Source organism: Podarcis muralis, chromosome 4 (genome assembly GCF_964188315.1).
Source record: "Podarcis muralis chromosome 4, rPodMur119.hap1.1, whole genome shotgun sequence".
Classification (NCBI taxonomy): domain Eukaryota; kingdom Metazoa; phylum Chordata; class Lepidosauria; order Squamata; family Lacertidae; genus Podarcis; species Podarcis muralis.
Window position 1 is genome coordinate 95014481 of NC_135658.1, and position 20628 is coordinate 95035108.

At 44.2% G+C, this 20628-nt stretch overlaps 1 protein-coding gene across 1 annotated transcript in view; it reads left to right on the top strand.

Annotated features, from left to right (window-relative positions):
* Positions 1-7920: 7920 nt before the first annotated feature.
* The window catches only part of CLDN10 (claudin 10), a 70775-nt gene continuing 58067 nt past the window's right edge, over positions 7921-20628 (top strand). Inside the window, exon 1 of the mRNA XM_028728316.2 lies at positions 7921-8364. Within this exon, the coding sequence (XP_028584149.2) occupies positions 8151-8364 (214 nt within the window). The 5' untranslated portion in view covers positions 7921-8150. The remainder of the gene's footprint in view (positions 8365-20628) is intronic.

Sequence of the window (20628 nt, forward strand, 5' to 3'; positions counted from 1 at the left end):
GGCGTCTTTTAATTTCGTGACTGCTGTCACCATCTGCAGTGATCATGGAGCCCAAGAAAGTAAAATCTCTCACTGCCTCCATTTCTTCCCCTTCTATTTGCCAGGAGGTGATGGGCCCAGTGGCCATGATCTTAAGTTTTGTTGATGTTGAACTTCAGCCCATATTTTGCACTCTCCTCTTTCACCCTCATTAAGAGGTTCTTTAATTCCTCCTCACTTTCTGCCATCAAGGTTGTGTCATAGCATATCTGAGGTTGTTGATATTTCTTCCGGCAATCTTAATTCCGGCATGGGATTCATCCAGTCCAGCTCACACGCTTTTGCCTTCCACTAAGGTAGATGGAGTACGTTGGCATGCTATGAAAGAAAGTGAATTTCTATCAGCTTTTCTAGACTGCAGCATAAAAGGCAAGAGGGCCTTCTGAAGTCAAAAACAACATTTCTCGTTCCCAGAGGATGTGAAAGCTCCAATTCAACTGGCGCATGAAGAAAACGGGGAGACGATTCTCAGTGCGCGAGGAAGAATGCGCTGTGACATTTGGAGCGGTTGGAAAATTGGATCCAAAGATTTGCAGATGCTTCCATCGTTACCAATGCAGGAATGTTTAATCTGTAAAACTGGCCAAGTGGCAGTGGCTCCCTGCTGACCTAGGGAGAGAAAGAAGTTTTGACAAAGGAGTTCCCAGTACAATCACCTTTTGTAACTTAAAAGATAAAGAACCATTGAAGCATTAAAACAATGGGGGAAGGAACCAAAATCTGCCTGGCACAGACTAGAAAACTAATTCAGCTCTGAAACCTCATAAGGTTTTGGCACATAAGACTCTTACTTATAGTGGAACAGATCGCTGGTCCAACTAGCAGAGCATTTAGCTGCATTGACAGCAGATCTCCAGAATTTCATATAGACATTCCCAGCCCAAACCTGAGACCTGCATGTGAAACGGATGCTGTAAAACTGGACCAAGGCCTTTTCCACAACTGCTTCTGCATCATGATGAGCAGGGGTGCCAACCTGGAAAAAATATTGGGAAGGGGGGCAAGTAAGCCCTGTCCCGTATAATAGATCACAAGACGTGGCAGATGCACAGCATTTGAATGACAATGCCCATCAACTTTGGGGAAGCAGCCCCCTCAAATATGTAAGGGGGGTGAGCCAAAGGGACCTCAACCTCTAGGCCAGGGGTCTGCAACCTTTAAGACAAAAAGAGCCACTTGGACCCGTTTCTGAAGGAAAAATAACTGGGAGCCGCAAAACCATTGCAACATTTAAAACAAATATAACACTGCATATCTTGTTTCTTACCTTAATGTCCAATCTGACAGCGGGCGGGAAGGTGACGTCGGGACGGTGCGTGACTAACGCACGCACCGCCCCCATGCGACGTCACAGCCAGTACAGCGCCCGCCACAGTGGGGAGTGTCGGGGCGCACAATGCGCCTCCTCCCCTCGCTAGTATCCGCCCCGGAGCGGCAAAGTTGTAAAAGAGCCACATGCGGCTCCGGAGCTGCGGGTTGCAGACCCCTGCTCTAGGCGTTGGATCCTATGGTGATGAGATCAGAGTGGATTGGACATAAGCATAAAGACAAACAATATTGTTGTGAGTTGTGGGGAGGGGGTTCGTATGTACAACGCCTGAGTCCCTTCTAATTCCTGGGATCCTGGATCCAGCAAGGATTAAAATATGTTTCATCCCTGAAAAGGTCAGGTAAGTTTCTTTGTGGCCTTAAAGGTAAAGGGACCCCTGACCATCAGGTCCAGTCGTGACTGACTCTGGGGTTGCGGCGCTCATCTCGCTTTATTGGCCGAGGGAGCCAGTGTACAGCTTCCAGGTCATGTGGCCAGCATGAATAAGCCGCTTCTGGCGAACCAGAGCAGCGCACGGAAACACTGTTTACCTTCCCACCAGAGCGATACCTATTTATCTACTTGCTGCACTTTGACGTGCTTTCGAACTGCTAGGTTGGCAGGAGCAGGGACGGAAAAACGGGAGTTCACCCCGTCGCGGGGATTCGAACCGCCGACCTTCTGATCGGCAAGTCCTAGGCTCTGTGGTTTAACCCACAGCGCCACCCGTGTCCCTACCTAAGTGCCACTGATCTACCTTCTTTATTTAATTTATCTATTTCATTTATAATACTGCCTTTATCTTCCAAAGATCTCAAGGTGGTATACGTGGTTCTCCTCCTCATTTCATCCTTACAACAACCCTGTGAGGTAGATTAGGCTAAGAGATGGCGACTGGCCAAAGATCACCTAGGTTGTTTCATGGCTGAGTGGGGATTCGAACCCTGTTCTCCCAGGTCCTAGTCCAACACTCTAACCATTACGCCACACTGGCTCTCCCAGCCGTGTCTTATGATACATAGGAAGTTGCAGTGTGCCAGAGGGCAAAGGGGTGGGCCTCTTCCCGCACCCGGCTGGTAGTTAGAAGACAAAATCAGAGTTCATGAAAGCTGAGCAGTAGTCAGAGAGTCAGACCGCAGCTTGATTCAGGTTTGACTTTCCCCACCCCCATAATTTTTATTAAATTTTGTTTTACATTTTAGAATATTCATGTAAACAGCCTTAAAGTATCAATGACTTCCCTTCTTCTCTTTCCATGGTTCATTTTGCATAACCTAAATGCATATAAACCAAACCATTCAGTATTCCATTATTACAGCCATCAAAACTTATTTACACTGTTGAATTTATCTGAATGCTGCCCACGTTTTCAAGTGTACACAATTCCCCCCCCCCATATATTCAATAAGCATTTTCCAATCTTCTTTAAATGTGTGTTCTTCTTGTTCCCTTACTCTATATGTTAAGTCTGCAAGCTGTGCATATTCTGTCAACTTAACCTTTTTTGATACCTGGGAATTTCCATCTGAATTATCCCCAAGAAAAAGGACTCTGTGGTGGTGGTGGTGTTTTGGAAAAGTACCTTTAAACAATTTTTTCAATTCATTATGAATTATTTCCCAATACTCTTTTCTTATTATGAATAATAAGAATATTATGTTTCATTTCTTGCAGTGCTCACATGCCTTTCACTTGGCCTGCCCAAGTCCACGTCACATGTCCATCTTATTGCTTCTTCTACGGAGCTTATGCAAACTAACAGGGTTGGGCAGTAATAGGAGAGGGATCATTACCAAAAGCTCTGTGACCTGCCAGCCTCCTGACAATCCAAAGGCCCATTTGTCTACCAGGATAAAGTTGTTATTCACGCATTACCGTGCTGCATGATTACAAAAGGAAGGTTCAAATAGATTAACACATTAGCTTTTAACTTGGAAATAAATGACTTAAAATTATTAATTAACTTCCTCCCCCTCCCACTTCAAAACTTTTAAGTGTTGCGATCAGTGAGGGCTAAACTCACAGGTCCTAGATTCGCGTCCCGTCCCCCCAGCTTGTGTACAGCAGTGGAAATGGCTTCATGCAGGTGTTCTGCCTCTTTTGCGGCAAATCACATCTCCCCCTGCCAACCAGTGCACCACCCCAAGGGGGGGGGGGGGGAAGAGACATGTACTTGTATCTTTCGCCTTCTTAATTGGAAAGGAAACCCCAGGAGGAAAAATGATTAGGAAGCCCTCTCTTCACTAGTCTTTCTGTTAATGCTGCAGTCTCTGTGTCTGTTTGGTGTGGGGTTTTTTTAAGCAGCGACAACAAAAACTTCCATAATTCCGGGGAAAATGTTAGCATGATACATAGTTTAAACGGCAGGAAACGAGAGGAATTTAAGAATATAAGCATTGCCTTTCTAGATCAGGCCTACCTCAATTTAGTCGAGAATTCAGACAATTCAATCAGGATCTATCTTCTTAACTTTACCGTTCTCAAGCTTTGCCCTCAAGCTTTGTGTGGATATAATTTTCAGGGTTTCAGCCAGCCGGACACACCCTTGGGTTGCCTTAAAAGTACTGCTGTACAAAGTCTAGCATATTTAGGTGACCTAACAATGAAATATTATGATGACGACGATGATGTTGACAGGTGCTAAGGAAAAGTGTACCTTATTGCCACCATGGAAGTCACAATAGCTACAGTGTGGACTGAAGCAAATGCTAGACTGAGGGAGTGCCCACATTGAACCAAGCAGATCCAACACCTTAGACGTTTAAAGTTACTCTTTAGGGTTGGTGGTGAATCTCGTCACCAAAATAAAAATAAAAATGGCAGCATAGCTGTGAAGTTGTCTGATCAACAGGGAAATCAGTCCCAAAGAAAGCAGCCTATTTTTGACAGTTGTCAAAATATGGACAGCTCAGAGTGAGGGAAGTGCCACAAGGAATAATCTGGTACCAATAATAAAATCAAAGGTCCTGTTTTACTTCACATGAGCCTTTTAGTACTCCAGAGGTCTCCAGAGGGAGAACGGTGCTCTCCCAGACACTGGGCCCCTGAAAGAACTAGTGGGGGGCAGCAAAATGGCTGAAGACTTTCTGATGTCGAGAGTTTTGGGGGGCCAAATTAAACAGTTGCAGTACAAACTAATGGCTGATTGATCTACAGCTTTACTCCCAATGTAATCTAAAATTACTGAAATGGCCCAAAAGTTAGACGATACAGTAGGCATGGAGAATTTCACCATATTACTGGAAATGAAGCCTCTAGAGAACAGAACTTTGTGTACTGCTGCAAAATTGTCTGCAACTGTTTTCTAAGTGACATCCCATGATGTCCCACAGGGCTTTTCTTAACAAGAGGACTCACTGTGGCATTGTAACCACAATTTAAAAGGGTTTTTTATGTTCTCTTGATTTATGCTAAGCAGTTCAGTACATACATATATTGATCGTGACATTTCAAACAAAAGTTTCATAACTTTCTGAAAAATGATACCCACTGTCAGTTAGAATTTTATTATGCCAATGAAAGCTGAATGGATGAATTAGAATTTTGAAAATTGACCATTATGTGCATAAGAGCATCTTTCTAAAATGGAATCTTCAGTGTGGCATTCTACAGGGTCCATGTGATATTTAAAAAAGGTAAAGGACCCCTGTACAGTTAAGTCCAATCAAAAGGGACTATGGGGTTGTGGCGCTCATCTCGCTTTCAGGCCGAGGGAGCCGGCGTTTGTCCAGAGACAGCTTTCAGGGTCATGTGGCCAGCAGGACTAAACCAATTCTGGCACAAGGGAACACCGTGACGGAAACCAGAGTGCACAGAAACGCTGTTTACCTTCCCGCAGCAGTGGTACCTATTTATTTACTTGCACTGGTGTGCTTTCGAGCTGCTTGGTTGGCAGGAACTAGAACAGAGCAATGGGAGCTCACTCCGTCTAGGGGATTTGAACCACCAACCTTCTGACCAGCAAACCCAAGATGCTCCGTGGTTTAGACCACATAACATCTGCAAGAAAACACTGAGGATGTTGTCAACAATATGCTAGTAACACCCAGCTCTACTTCTCCTTGCAGGTGTGGCAATGGATGTGCTGGAAGGATGACTTGACTAGGTAGTGGACCGGATGAGAGCCAATACAGTAAACTGTTCAATTCAGATAAGGCACCATTAGTGAGTGGTTTCCTTGACCAGATGGATGGGAGGTTGCCTGCTCTTGATGGGGTTACATTCTCTCTGAAGGAGCAGATATGCAGCTTGGGGGTATTTCTGAATCCATCTGTGATGGCCTGGGAGTCCAATTCAGAGGCTGAACCGGAGGAATCCCAGCCTGCACAGGAGTCCCCGCCTCCAGGGCCGGCTGAGCTGGTGCAGGGCCTTGAATGTGAAGCGCCTGCACCTGTGCCGGATCCTCAGGAGCAGGCACCAGGTGAATCCACTCTGGCTCCAGAGGCGATTGAGGACGCATTGCCTACAGGTGCTCCTCTCCCAGCCCTGTCAGGGGAAGGCGAGTCTCCCCCTGGGTCCAGTAACCCTCCAGCCTCTCCGGAGCTGCAGAGGCTCAGGGCAGAGAGGTGGAGGGAACTGGTTTCTCCCAGGAGGAGTGCTCGCCTTAAGGCCAGGAGAGGCGGATCTCCTGGGGGCCAGGGCCACCCCTGACCTCAGAGAAGATAAAGGCCAGTCAGCCCGGTCCCAGGTTGCGGGAGCAACGTCGTTGAAGAGCTGTTTCGGCCAGCACCCAGACCTGCACCTTCAGAGTTCCTGTCCTTGCCCAGCTCCTCGCTTCGGACCCCTCTCCGCCCTTGGAGGCCAATCTACAAACCCTCAACCCAGGACCCTGACCTCGCCTCTCGGTAACCTTTCCCCCGGGACCAGCACACGATCACTGTCGCTTGAGGTCCAGGTGGCCTCAGTGGCCTGGAATGTCTTTCATCAGCTTTGGCTGGTGGCCCAGCTGCGCCCCTATCTGGACAAGGGACAGCCTAACTTCTGCTGCCTATGCTCTGGTAGCCTGTAAATTAGATTACTGCAATATGTTTTGCATGAGGCTACCTTTGAAGATAGTTCTGAAAGTGAAGCTTGTGCACAATTCAGCCAGCCAGGTTCCTCACAGGGACAAGACGTAACACCAATCCTGGCAACGGAAGGCCCTCACGCTGGATAGAGGAAATTGAAAGTAGAAATACTCGTCTTTCGGAGACTGGAGAAAATGAGGAGGGATTTGGTAGGCGACACTTCCTGGCGTAATAGTCAAAGGAGATCTCCCCAGATTTCCAAGTCTCTTTGAGGATGATTTTGAAAGACCTCATTGCATACTAGGCTCAAAGCAGAAAAATGAACTGCCCAATATATACCGTATATTAGAATACGTTTTGCAGATGTCTGAGAAAGGAAGAACTGTATCAAGTGCTGTGCCATTTTAAAGATCTTAATACAAAAGAAAAGTGATACACATCCATCAGGGTATGTATGTGCCCAGACATTCTTTATAGTAGCAGAGAATTGAAGTCTGGGATAGGGCTACAGTAGGAGGGACGCGGGTGGTGCTGTGGGTAAAAGCCTCAGCGCCTAGGGCTTGCCGATCGAAAGGTCGTGGTTCGAATCCCCACGGCGGGGTGCGCTCCCATTGTTCGGTCCCAGCGCCTGCCAACCTAGCAGTTCGAAAGCACTCCCGGGTGCAAGTAGATAAATAGGGACCGCTTACTAGCGGGAAGGTAAACGGCGTTTCCGTGTGCGGCTCTGGCTCGCCAGAGCAGCGATGTCACGCTGGCCACGTGACCCGGAAGTGTCTCCGGACAGCGCTGGCCCCCGGCCTCTTGAGTGAGATGGGCACACAACCCCAGAGTCTGTCAAGACTGGCCCGTACGGGCAGGGGTACCTTTACCTCTACCTTTTATAGAGCTACAGTACCTAGTCAGAATTCTTCATCACTGGAGCTAATGGTGAAGCACAAGGGGAAATGGATGTTGACATTGACAAAAACACAAGAAGATTTGCTTACCACATAGGGCAGATCTCCATTAACACTGAGATTAAGGAGGAGGAAGCTTTATAATTCAGCTTTATAATTCTAGCAGTCTGTGAGGTGGGTCCATAATACTCATATTTTACAGATGGAAAGCCAGCAGAGAACTACCACTTTGCCCTGGTCATTCCACGAGTTCCTGGCGTAACTCACATCTGGATGATGCCACAATACATCTGTAAAATAAATTAATAGGCAAGGCGAGTACCTTCAGATACTGTGATGTGTATATGCTAAAGACAGGACTCATTTTAATTCTGCAATTCCTTTAAAGACGGGGGAGGGGCGACGACTCTGGTGAAGGGAGCCAGTCTTGAAGCACGCCTGAGTTTCTTTCATGACCTTTTGCTAAAATAATTGTCAAGTGCTACTGTGCAACTTGGACTCTGCACTTTTTTCCCTTTTTTTTTTTAGCAATGAGCTGTTTTGCGTTTGAGCTTAACTAAAAATTAAGCATTAACTTATATGATAGAATGCCAGAAGAGAAATATATATATATATATATTCAAAAAACTAGCCTTCCTGGAATTGCAAATTAATAACGTCAATACTGCTATCTGTTGCCGTTGCTAAATATTGCTAAGCCAATACGGTGCCCCCTTTCTTCACGCAAAAGCATGAGGCTCATGATTTCAGATGCTAGCCAGACATGAAGAAAAACAAAATTTGCATCTGCATTGACACTTGTTCCCTTGTGTAATTTGCTAATGTTGTACTAGACAGCGAAAAGTGTGCTCCTCTTCCCGTTGTGGCAGAAGAAGCCGCTGGAAATTTCACCCAGGGAACATGTCCGGAGTACAGATTATAGCATTCGCCCTTTGTTTTTGTGGAATAGGAGCAATTATTGCAGCCACAGTCTCAAACGAATGGAAAGTGACCAGCAGGGCTTCGTCTGTGATCACAGCGACGTGGGTCTTCCAGGGTCTCTGGATGAATTGTGCAGGAAATGCCCTGGGTGCTTTTCACTGCAGACCTCACCTGACCATCTTCAAAATAGAGAGTAAGTGAAAGGGAACTAGAGGGTGGGTATCTATATGTATGTGTGTGTGGATCTTGTTAGATGGGGAACAAATACGGCCATCGTGATACTTGTAGATGGGGGTACATGCTTAGATTAGGATGCTTGTTTGAGTCATTGACATTTGAGATTTGGAACAGGGGACCACTGGGAGGCTAGCATGAGCCCTGTTTTCTTGGCCACCACTCTTTTCTCCCTTCGTTGCTGCCGCCGCTGCCATTTCTGCTCCTTATGGTCTTCAACGCTCACAAAATCAAACATAAACAGTTCCTCCTGTAGCCACTACATCTCTTTGTTAATATCCACTTAATCCTTCTCTTGATGTTACAGTCAAGCCTTGGTTCTCGAACGGCTCCATTTTCAAACGTTTTGGCTCCCAAACGCCGAAAACACGGAAGTAAATGCTCGGGTTTTCAAACATTTTTTCGGACCCCAAACGTCCAACGCAGCTTCCGCTTGAGTTTAAGAAGTACTTGCAGCCAATCAGAAGCCGTGCCTTGATTGTCGAACGTTTCAGAAGTCAAACGGTCTTCTGGAACGGATTACGTTTGACAACCAAGGTTTGTCTGTAGTCCATACTCACAGCTGATCTTTACATACAGCGCCTCTGTTATTTATCATAAATATAAAATCCATTTCAAATCCTTCATAAATGTTGTTCTCAGACCTGGTGTGTTGGGAGAGTTAATTGCTATCTTTCTTTGTCCAGTTCAGGAGGAAGTGATGGACATATGTTTGCAACAGGAGCAGGGAACCTGTTTTTTTCTATGAAATTGTATTAAAGTAATTTGGTCTGATCTGTAATAATTTGGAAAACTAATAAAAACTAATATTAAAATAAACATAAACAAGGACATTGCCAGGCATCTTAGCATACACCAGGGATGTCCAACAGGTTGATCGCGGTGTACTGGTAGATCCCTGGGAGGTTTTGGTAGATCGTGGTCGATCTCTGGGTCCTTTTCCTTATCATTGGTAAAACAGAATCCGTCTTTCCTCCTTCCTAAAAAAAGCCCAATGACTTTGACCTGAACCCCTAAAAGGGGGGTAGATCACTGCCAGTTTTTAATTCTGTGAGTAGATTGCAGTCTCTTGGGAGCTGGCCACCCCGGTATACATCAACCCTGTTTATATGTACATGGTCACTAATGCCTGTTAACATCAAATACAAAATGGTAGCAGCAACAGGCAAGGAGAGGCCACCAGAATAGCATACTTGGGTCTAAAAGAGCAGCAAGTTGCTCAGATGAATCAAATCCTGTTTGGAAAGAAGTTTCAGAAGTTCCAATCCAAGACCTTACACAGCCCTGTTCAATATTTTGAGTGTGTGTGGTTGTGTTTCACAAGTCTATTTTATTCTTTTGCTAGATACGCTGTTTCAAATGTGCCTTTTATATTTGACTTCACTTAGTAAAGCTTTCTTTTGAAATGTTTAAGGTAATTTTTTTTCTTAACTTTGCTCTCCTAAATGTGAATTCTGCAGTTGACCTCCTTGTAGTGGTTTTTTTAAAAAAAATTGGATAATATTTTAGTTTCCTGTTAATTATGTTTGAATGAATGTTAATTGTTTTTAAATGTATACTTTATATTTGACTTTCTTCAGCAATGTTTTATTCTGAATTGTTTTATCTGCTGTTTTCATGTAGGTTTTAAACTGCTTTGAGATTACCCCCCCTTAAAAATATAAAACAGTATATATTTAGTGGTAGTACGGCTGTATTGTTTTTTGTAACATAAAACCATTCAATAAAAAATATTTTAAAAATATATATAAAACAGTATAGACATGACATGAATAATAATAATAATAATAATAATAATAATAATAATAATAATAATAATTTCCTTCTTTGATAACTTGAAATACTTTTGAAATAAATTAAAATGTTATAAAGCTACTTGCTTGTAACCCTTTGAAATAACAATTATGGATCCAGGATCTCTACAATTAGATGCTTCCACACTGAGGACGAACTTTATGTCCATGATAGGGCGATAGGGCTAATCCAGGTAACGGATCTAGATCATGAATCTATAAATTTACTGGATGTGAACAAACGTTCTGCCTTACTACTTGGAGAGTAGATGTATCAGTGTCGGCAAAAGCTACCTTGGGGTTAAAGAGCTCAACCTGAATAGTTCGGTTCTTGTACAGTACGGAATAGAGGCCAAGAAAAATCATTATCCTTCGCTTGTGCCTATTAATCCATCCTTACTTATTAGTGACCTTTCTGATCTATTCTACCCAAACTAAGGAGAACCACAGTTGTTCTTCATTTGTCAAAACAAGGGATTGCTACAGAGGCGGCTTCCTTGAGATTAATAGTCTTCTTGTACCTGGAAAATTTGAGACAAGTAATACTGCAGGCCTCCCACATTCTAGGGAAAAGGTAGTTCTCTATCTCTGACAGCAGCAGCATGCTAATTTTGAGGAGCTTTAGCACACATGAGGGGTAAAGGATAAGGAGAATTTTAGCCATATGTCTGACAGCAAGAGAGTGTTAAAATTCTCTTCATTATCTGGCTGCAGTGCTTTTTTTCTAAGGGAACACACAGGTACACATACCCCTAAACATTTTGTGAATCTTTGTACTTTTGTCCATTTGTTGTATTTATCTCCCCCGATTTGAACTATAAAATGGTGGCTTTCTTGAGTCAAAATGAGAGTACCCCTAAACATTTTTAAAGGAAAAAATCTCTGTCAGGAATGGATTTTCCCAGTTTACCAAGTAGTCGCACATGCACTGGGGCAATTTGGTTAATAGCTGTCATTGCGCACATCCACACAAAACAAAACCGGGTCTTAGCATACACGTGCTACCTTCTGAAGAAGAAATCACAGCTGTTTTGCTCCCTCCCTGGCTTTTTAGGTTAGTGTGGCAACTAAGTGAGGTTTGGCTTAGCATGTTGTCTGAACCTAGGATTGTGGTTCAAGTCTTTTGAAATATACTCGGAGTCGAGAGTGGATTTCATGCTCTTTATTCAGCTCATAGTCGTGAGGAGGAATGGAAGTTCCCCCAGAATGTCTGCTTTATATACTTTATTTACAGAATGGGCCCCACGTGATTGGCTAATTCCGGGATTCACCTGTAGGCCAATCAGGTTGCGGATTCACTTCCACCTGGAGCTGGATTGGGTGGCTCCTGTGGACCAATCAGACTGCTGCATTCTGGACCCTACTGTTCTAGGACCAATCAGACTGCTGCATTCTGGACCCTATTATTCTAGGACCAATCAGACTGCTGCCTTTTGGATCCTATTCAACTCAGTACATAACATCTCTTTTTAACCATGAACTGCAGTCACCCGCTTCTAAGCTAAGGAGAAATTGGGCTAGGCTGTTGATGTCGAAATGCAGCTCTCTCTCTTTTTTCCCCCTCTTTTTTTGCATTTCTTTTTTCGGTAACTGGTAGGCTCCACTCTCCTCCCGTCCCACAGACTTCTCGCTTATCACCTGGAATGCAGGCTTGTAAACGCTCTTTCCAGTCTTCAGGGAAAGAATGCTATTGCTTTTGTAGCCAAAATGGCACAGCCAATAAACAAGTGGGAATGGAGAGGCTGGGATCTTGATAATTCCCTTTCGAATCCTTCAGCAAGTATGGATAACACAGATGGCCATAGCAAGCCTATATTGCTGTTTGTTACGGTGAGCCTTTTAAGATTAGTTTAATTTTAACACGCCAAGTAATGATAATAATCACGGTGCTCCAAGCATTTACGAATCCCCGGGACAAAAAGCTACGCAGCCCTTGAACCACTTCTTTCTACTAGGAGCTTGTAGCTTATATTCAGAGAAAGAAGCTCGTTGATAACAGCGCTTGCTCAAATGAGTTGGCAGCAGCAGCGATGCTAATTTTAAACACACTGTGCAAGCACTTCTAATGTATAGTATTACACTAAGTGAAATAAGGCACTGATCAGAAATCAAGCATTTTAAACTATCGGCTAGTATAATCTCATAATACAAAATCACTGCAGACATGAAGATCCAAATCCCTTTTCTTTAGCACTTCTGCAACAGAGTGCCACAGCAAACTCTCTTTCAAAAGAGAAGGGCTGGAAACCGGTACATTATTATCCTGCTAAACAGGGGGTGCATGTCAGTATACAGAGGTTGCTAAGCTACTGTACTGCTTCTCATATCACATGCATAATTCTGACCTCAGAAGACACCAAGGTGGCTGTGAAAGGCACAGAGCACAGAATGATTCCTGCCACACACACACCCCCAGAGGAGTAAGAGACAGGAGGAGATGGACTTGGAGAAGGCTTTTTCCATTCTTGACCTAACCCTAGAGATCCAAGGCTACTGGTTGTGGATTGGTATGCTGATAACCCCCTGGCTACCTTCCATGGAAACGACATTGGAGAAAGGGGCTTGCAGTCTGGAGAAGACAAGCTGAGAGAAAGGAGTTAGGAAGTAATCAAACCATAAGGTTCTTGCCTTTGCAACCTGTCCCAACAATATCCAGATAAGCTCCAAAAGACGAGAGGAGAAAGCTCAGGAACAGCAGTTGCAGACCTAAGAAGACCCCAGGCTGGCTTTGGAAGATACAGTGCCTAGGACAGTCTCTGTTAAGTTGTGGGTGAACATATCAGACGACACAGCGATTCTTCAGACAACTCTTGTTTATTCACAGGCCAGAACAGAACTGAACTGAAGGGTTCAGCCAACCTGCTCATATAGAGCGCAACTACAAAGCAACAGTAACCATTTTCTGTAACTATCCAATCACTGAACGTCACTTTCAATTCCTTATTTGCATATGCGGACCTGAGTGAAAACTATCTACAGTATCCCCCTGCTGGCCCAGGGTGAGAACTTCAGTACATAACAGTCTCTTCCTCCTCTGGAGAATGGCAGGAATCTCGGCACAAAACGGATTGCAACCCTTCCAGCAAAATGCATTTTATATGGACAAACAGTTTGGGACAGGGAGGGCATGAGGATGACTCATGTGTACCCCACCCCAAAAAGGTGCCTGCATCCAGTTTCGAATGCACATTATCCCACAGTGTGTACATGCCCTTAGCCGTTTTATAATGCTATAAACCAAATATGTGTAATTAGGTCTATTTACTGCTTGTTTTTATATTGCCATGTGTGCAATTGATATTTATCTATACTAGGATTCTGTTTTCTGACATCTTTACTGTACGCGGCCTTGTAAACGTTCATTGGGAAACAGTCAAGACGTTATGTTTGGTGAATAAATGGATGGGTTACAGGTTAGGAGGATAGATGGATGGATGGAAAATCTAGGAGGCAACATACTGCACATTCCATTCTGTAACGTTCTAGCAGAATGGGGCAGGCCGATGAAGACAGGATGAGGTTTAATTTTCCCTGGTTCCCATTGAGTTCCTTTGCACAAAGTACGGTAAATAAATTGTAATTTAACACAAAGAATTAACAACCAACAGTGTCGCCATTAATTTCTGCAGTCTCCTAAATTCTGATGTCTGAAGAGCGGTTCAGTAAAAGTGATAGCCTTAATGCATCCAGCAACCCTCCTCCTAACCAAAACCAGCTGAACCCCAAAGTTGTACCTCCCTCTGTCTGTAAGCACTGAAAGGGCTTCTTCTTGCACCTTGGTCTCTTCCTCAATTGCCTGAGCATATCCTGCCCCCTCTCCCCTACTCATCTCTTGATCAATAGTACTCCAGGCAAGGCGCAATAATAATTTTAGGCAAAAAAGGCTGATAATCTCAATAAATATTGGCCTAGGGTGTATACTCACGAAAAAGGATGTACAGTGGTGCCCCGCAAGATGAACGCCTCGCAAGACGGAAAACCCGCTAGACGAAAGGGTTTTCCGTTTTGGAGGTGCTTCGCAAAACGAATTTCCCTATGGGGTTGCTTCGCAAGACGAAAAAATCTTGCGCGTCCCCGCGGGGTTTTTTTTTTTGTTTTTTCGCCCTTTTCCTAAGCCGCTAAGCCGCCTATCAGCTGTTCCGCTGATAACCCGCTTAACAGCTGATCGCGAAAAGCCGCTAGACCGCTGTAGCGCTAATCCGCTAAGCTGTCAATGGGGTTGCTTTGCAAGAAGAAAAAAACCGCTAGACGAAGAGAATCGCGGAACGGATTCTTTTCGTCTTGCGAGGCACCACTGTATACTCACAAAAAGCGTTATAACCCACCCCAAAGTCTAGAAATGTAATTGCAGTTCTAAATGTAGCTTACAAGAGAAGATCTATGGCTGAGTAGTGTTAGGAGCCAACAGTTTGGAAGCAGTTTAACTCCAATCTGCCATGTTGAAACTTCAATGTTATTAGTTGCTTTTCTAACAAAATACTAAAACCAAGTGCAACCTCAAAACTAATTAAAAAAACCCCTCAAAAACACATCTATAAAAATGTGAAGATGGGTCTTACAGATCCTGCCCCACCAAAAGAGGCCATGGGGACTTAAAACCGTTCGAAATTAAAGGCTAGAAACATAGGTAAAAAAGGAATATTTTTTGCCCAGTGCTTAGAAAAATAAATAAAAAGAGCACCAGGCAAACTACCATCGGAGAAACATTCCACAAGCAGGGAGCTGCTATTGAAAAGACTCATTCTTGTGTTCCCACCCACTGGAGCTGCTGTGAAAGACGCACAAGGAGAAAGGCCTCAGGTGATGACTGCAGGTTTTGGGTTGGTTCATATGGGGAGAGATGGCCCTTAAGCTATGGGGGTCCTGAGCTGCATAAGCCTTGATAACTCAAAATCATCACTTTGCATTGAGTTGTGCCAGAATTGGGGCAATATGTTCAGATAAGTTCAATATGTTCCTTCCCCAGTCTACAATCTGGCCACTGTCTTCTGCACCAGTTTCTGTACCATCTTCAAAGGCAGCCCCACATATAACGCTTTGCAGTAATCCAACCTCGATTGTACCAGGCTACCTGTCCAGACGGGCACAGCTCTGAACTACGTCCATTGCAGATGTCAAATTTAATTTTACCTCAGTTCACCCATCTTGCATAGTGCTGTTACTTAATATTCTCATTAAAGTTAGCGATTGAATTCCTCAAGACCATCCAGCCAGCAGTCTATTTCAAATGAGGGCGCACAATATCAAATGCGTTTGTGCCATTTCCCCCCCTTCATCTATTGTTAATCCATTAACTCTTTTTCCTGTTTTCGTGCCACTAAAAAAGCAATGATTATTGAGAGATACACAGTGCAGATCTAGGTTTGTCCTAAGACTTCGTTTTTCAGCGTACTGATAACCGTGGAGATAAACAATTTTTGTAGAAATTTCTCATTAAAAAGCAAAGAAGAAGAAGAAAAGTGCACAAATGGCACCATTACAGGCTATAGAGCTATTAATGGCAAGGGATACAGTTTTAAAGAGAGTTTAAAGTGGGAGATTGTCAATCTCCCAGGACATTCTACACAACATCTCAAAGTAGCCAGTTGCGTAGCGTGGGGGGTGCAGGGGGGCCGGCCGCACCGGGCGCAACATCTGGGGGGGCCCGCTCCACGGGCTAGGGGGCGCAAATTACTTGCCTTGCCCCGGGTGCTGACAACCCACGCTACGCCACTGAAAGTAGCTGTCTTATTACAAAAGAATTTCAGAAATAGACTGGAAAGAGAAGTTGCTGAATTGCAACTTATTACCAAACTTAAAACCATGGAGAGACCTGGTCTGAATAGAGACACTGGATTCTTATCTCATTATACATGATAAAGCTATTTTTAGCCATCTCACCCCTTGCTTTTTCCTGTAAGACCAATTGCAGCCATTAACAGTCCTCAACAGGTTTACTTCACTTATCAGCCAATCACCCATTCCCACCACCCTTCTGAGTAATACCCCTCCCCACCCTCTCACGATATATAAGGGTCTGGTGACTTCTGTTTCAGTGTATCTGAAGAAGTGTGCATGCACACGAAAGCTCATACCAATACAGTAACTAACTTACAGTGGTGCCTCGCAAGACGAAATTAATTCGTTCCGCGAGTTTTGTCGTCTTGCGATTTTTTTCGTCTTGCGAAGCACGGTGTTGGAAAAGTTTTGGAAAAGCTTCAGAAATCACCAAAGTCTTCAAAAACCTCAGAAAAGGCTACCACACCGCGTGCTATGAGTTGCTCCTCGAAGTCAAGTCGCAACTATATTAACGGTGTTAAGAAAAAGGAAACAAACTTGCAAGACGTTTCCGTCTTGCGAAGCAAGCCCATAGGGAAAATCGTCTTGCGAAGCAGCTCAAAAAAACAAAAAAACCTTTCGTCTTGCGAGTTTTCCGTCTTGCGAGGCATTCGTCTTGCGAGGTACCACTCTCTAAGGTGCTACTGGAAGGAATTTTTTATTTTTTTATTTCGACTACAACAGACCAACACGGCTATCTACCTGTAACTAGAACTATGGTATGATAGGGGCATTGTTATCAACAATGAACACACCTGAGCAGCTTTTGCTAGTTGTGGGCACACTACAAAACAGCCCCAAATGCCTTTTCCAAATGCAAAGTTTTGCATATCAATATCACAGGCAATGATGCTTCTTACATACAATCTTCCACACTCTTAAAAAAGTATTAATTTGCCTCAGGGTGGATAAAAAATAAATGATTTAAAAAATAATAATTTTAAATTGTGATTTAAATCGATTCAATTTAAATCAAAGCCACCCTGCACCAAAGTCTTTCAGCCAAGTCTTTTTTGGACATGAGCACACAATGGGCATTTATTTTGTACACCCCTTAATCTTGAGATGTTAAATCTTATTAACTAATAGGTTATCTTTATAGACAAAACTGGGTGGGTAGGTGGACTTTGTCTATTACCGGTATTTCTCAGATGGCAACGAGATGCACACTATTCCTGGAATATATCATTTTGAAACCACCCATTCGTTCAAAATTACGAACAAGCCCTGATTCAGATTTCCAAAGGAAATGAGGACTCAGGAGTTTTATATTTCCTTTCCTAGATGGAAAAATTCCAAAAAGTCACAGCCCCTTGAATGTTGTCTTCCAGAGCTCAGATAGGCGTATATAAACAATTAGAATGACACAGCAAAGCTCTTTACATGTTGCACGCAGCAAAATGATCTATTTGAACTTCAAAAGCTGCTCCCATCTTCAGAAGAAAGGCAAAATAGTTAACAAATCTTAAAAGCATCAAAATAGTTATCTAAATTGTCACGACATATTTTTTTAAAATTTGCGTTTCTTTACATTTGCAAAAGGCCAAGCTGTTTTAACATTCTGATCCTTCTAACTGCAATGGAAGCCTCGGTTTGTGTCGCCTGCAGTAGCTGCAGTTCATTCTACCCAAGAAAAGTGGTTAAAACTTAAACAATGGAGGAGGGAGCTGAAACCTGGATAATGACAGCAATTTGTGCCAACTATTTTTTAAAAGGCAACCCTAAATTTCTATTCACCTACAAACCCATGCAAACCAGAAATCTGCCTGCATGGCTATCTGCTACGAAGAGTCTTGGACAACTGGGAGCTCCGTGCCACAGGTACCAATACCAAGTGCACATTTTAAAGCAAATGTTTTTTGACAGGAACAGCCTAGTAGATCAGGCCAATGGGCCACTGAGTTCAGCATCCTGGTCTCACAGTGGCCAACCAGATGGCAAATCCGCAAGCAGGATCTTGGCATTAGAGCACTCTTACTCCTGCAGATGCCAGCAGCCGCAATTCAGAGTCACACTGCCTCTGGCTTTGCAGACAGAGTATTCTGGCTAAGCAAATCAGTCTCTTAAGCTTAAGCCAAGAAAGAGTATTCTCTATATGATTGAATATCAATATACGTATCAAGACTTTGAGATTAGACCACTGAAGAAGCGCGAAAAACTATCCTGGGAGGATGCTACCGGCAAACCCCAGTTAAAGGGCCCCATCCGGGGTGATTTTGATTACTTGGATTGCCAGGGCAAAACAGGTACAAAATGCCGGCACCCTGTAGTCTACAACTTCATTGTCTACAACTTTATTAACATCTATCTACAATTCTGCACTGGGACGTGGGTGGCGCTGTGGGTAAAAGCCTCAGCGCCTAGGGCTTGCCGATCGAAAGGTCGGCGGTTCGAATCCCCGCGGCGGGGTGCGCTCCCGTTGTTCGGTCCCAGCGCCTGCCAACCTAGCAGTTCGAAAGCACTCCCGGGTGCAAGTAGATAAATAGGGACCGCTTACTAGTGGGAAGGTAAACGGCGTTTCCGTGTGCTGCGCTGGCTCGCCAGATGCAGCTTGTCACGCTGGCCACGTGACCCGGAAGTGTCTCTGGACAGCACTGGCCCCCGGCCTCTTGAGTGAGATGGGCGCACAACCCTAGAGTCTGTCAAGACTGGCCCATACGGGCAGGGGTACCTTTACCTTTACTACAATTCTGCTAGCACCTCTCGGTATTGTGAATATCACCGAACTTACCTTTTGTTGGTATCTTCATGAACTTATCCAAAAGACTGAGATAAGCATTTGAAAATTCTACTGAAACCGGACATTATAAGTTCATTTTAGGCTGGGTAGTTCACAAGTCTTTGTGGCTTTGTTTAATGCTTTGCATTTTTCTCAGAAGGTTGACAAAGTATGTACAGTGGTACATCAGGTTACATATGCTTCAGGTTACATACGCTTCAGGTTACAGACTCCGCTAACCCAGAAATTGCTATTTTACCTCAGGTTGCTATTTTACCTCATTGCTATTACCTCAGGTTAAGAACTTTGCTTCAGGATGAGAACAGAAATCGTGCTCCGGCGTCGCGGCGGCAGCAGGAGGCCCCATTAGCTAAAGTGGTCTTCAGGTTAAGAACAGTTTCAGGTTAAGAAAGGACCTCCGGAATGAATTAAGTACTTAACTTGAGGTAGCACTGTATAATTATTGTTCTCTGTATATTAATCGCCAATGTGTTGCATGAGTCGCACTACAGTCAATACCTCGGGTTGAAGTTGCTTCAGGTTGAGCGTTTTCGGGTTGCGCTCTGCGGTGACCCGGAAGTAACAGAACATGTTACTTCTGGGTTTTGCCACTCGCGTATGCGCAGACACTCAAAATGACATCATGTGCTGAAGCAGCGAATTGCAACCTGCGCACACAGACACGCAGGCGTGGGTTGCATTCTGCTCTGGATGCGAACGGGGCCCCGGAACGGATCCCGTTCGTATCCAAAGGTACCACTGTACTATCAGCAGCACAGGTTGCATTTTTCTACCATTGGAGACAGAGTATTGCCCTTGAGAGTCTTATCCTCCACGAATTTGTCTGATTTTTTTTAAAGGCATCCAAATTGGTGGTCATCACTGCCTCCTGTGGGAGAGGAATCTGTAGTTTAACTAGGCGCTGCATAAGTGGTCCTTGCCTTTGTCTGTCCCAAATACTCCAACATGCAGCTTCATTGCATGGCCATGAGTTCTGGTGTCATGGGGGAGACTGAAAAACTTTCCCATATTCACTTTCTCCATGCCACAAATATTTTTATGAACTTGCACCGTGTCACCTCTTACCAGGCTTTCCCCCTGAATCAGTAAGTCTGCAACGGTTCATCGTAGGAGAGTTGTTCCACCCCCTTGATCGTTTTGGCTGCAAACTGAACGCAAACAATACAGTGGTACCTCTGGTTAAGAACTTAATTCATTCCGGAGGTCCGTTCTTAACCTGAAACTGTTCTTAACCTGAGGTACCACTTTAGCTAATGGGGCCTTCCACTGCCACTGCACCGCCGCACAATTTCTGTTCTCATCCTGAAGCAAAGTTTTTAACCCGAGGAACTATTTCTGGTCTGTAACCCGAGGTACCACTGTACTACTACTACTACTACTACTACTTCTTCTTCTTCTTCTTCTTCTTCTTCTTCTTCTTCTTCTTCTTCTTCTTCTTCTTCTTCGGTGATCACTCGTAACCAAGTAAGATTGTCTTCCATGAACACAGTCTTAACAGTGTGTCCATAAGTGACTGTGGAGGCCAATTCTGGATCCACATGTCCTTCCACAGTGGGGTTTGCCAAGCATGCCTTCCTCTTAGCACGTTTCTCCCTTTCATCCTGAGTTCAAGCGTCTTCAAAGCCCATGACACCTTTGGTAAAGGCTGTTCTCCAACTGGAGTGCTCGCAGGCCAGTGTTTCCCAGTTGTCGGTGTTTATACTACATTTTTTTTAGATTTGCCTTGAGAGAGTCTTTAACCTGGTTACAGACACATGCTGAAAGAATAACACATGATGGAGCAACTATACATTTAATGTATAGTTTGGTTGTTGTTGCTGCTGCTGCTGTTGTTGTTGTTGTTGTTGCTATACCCCATCCATCTGGCTGAGTT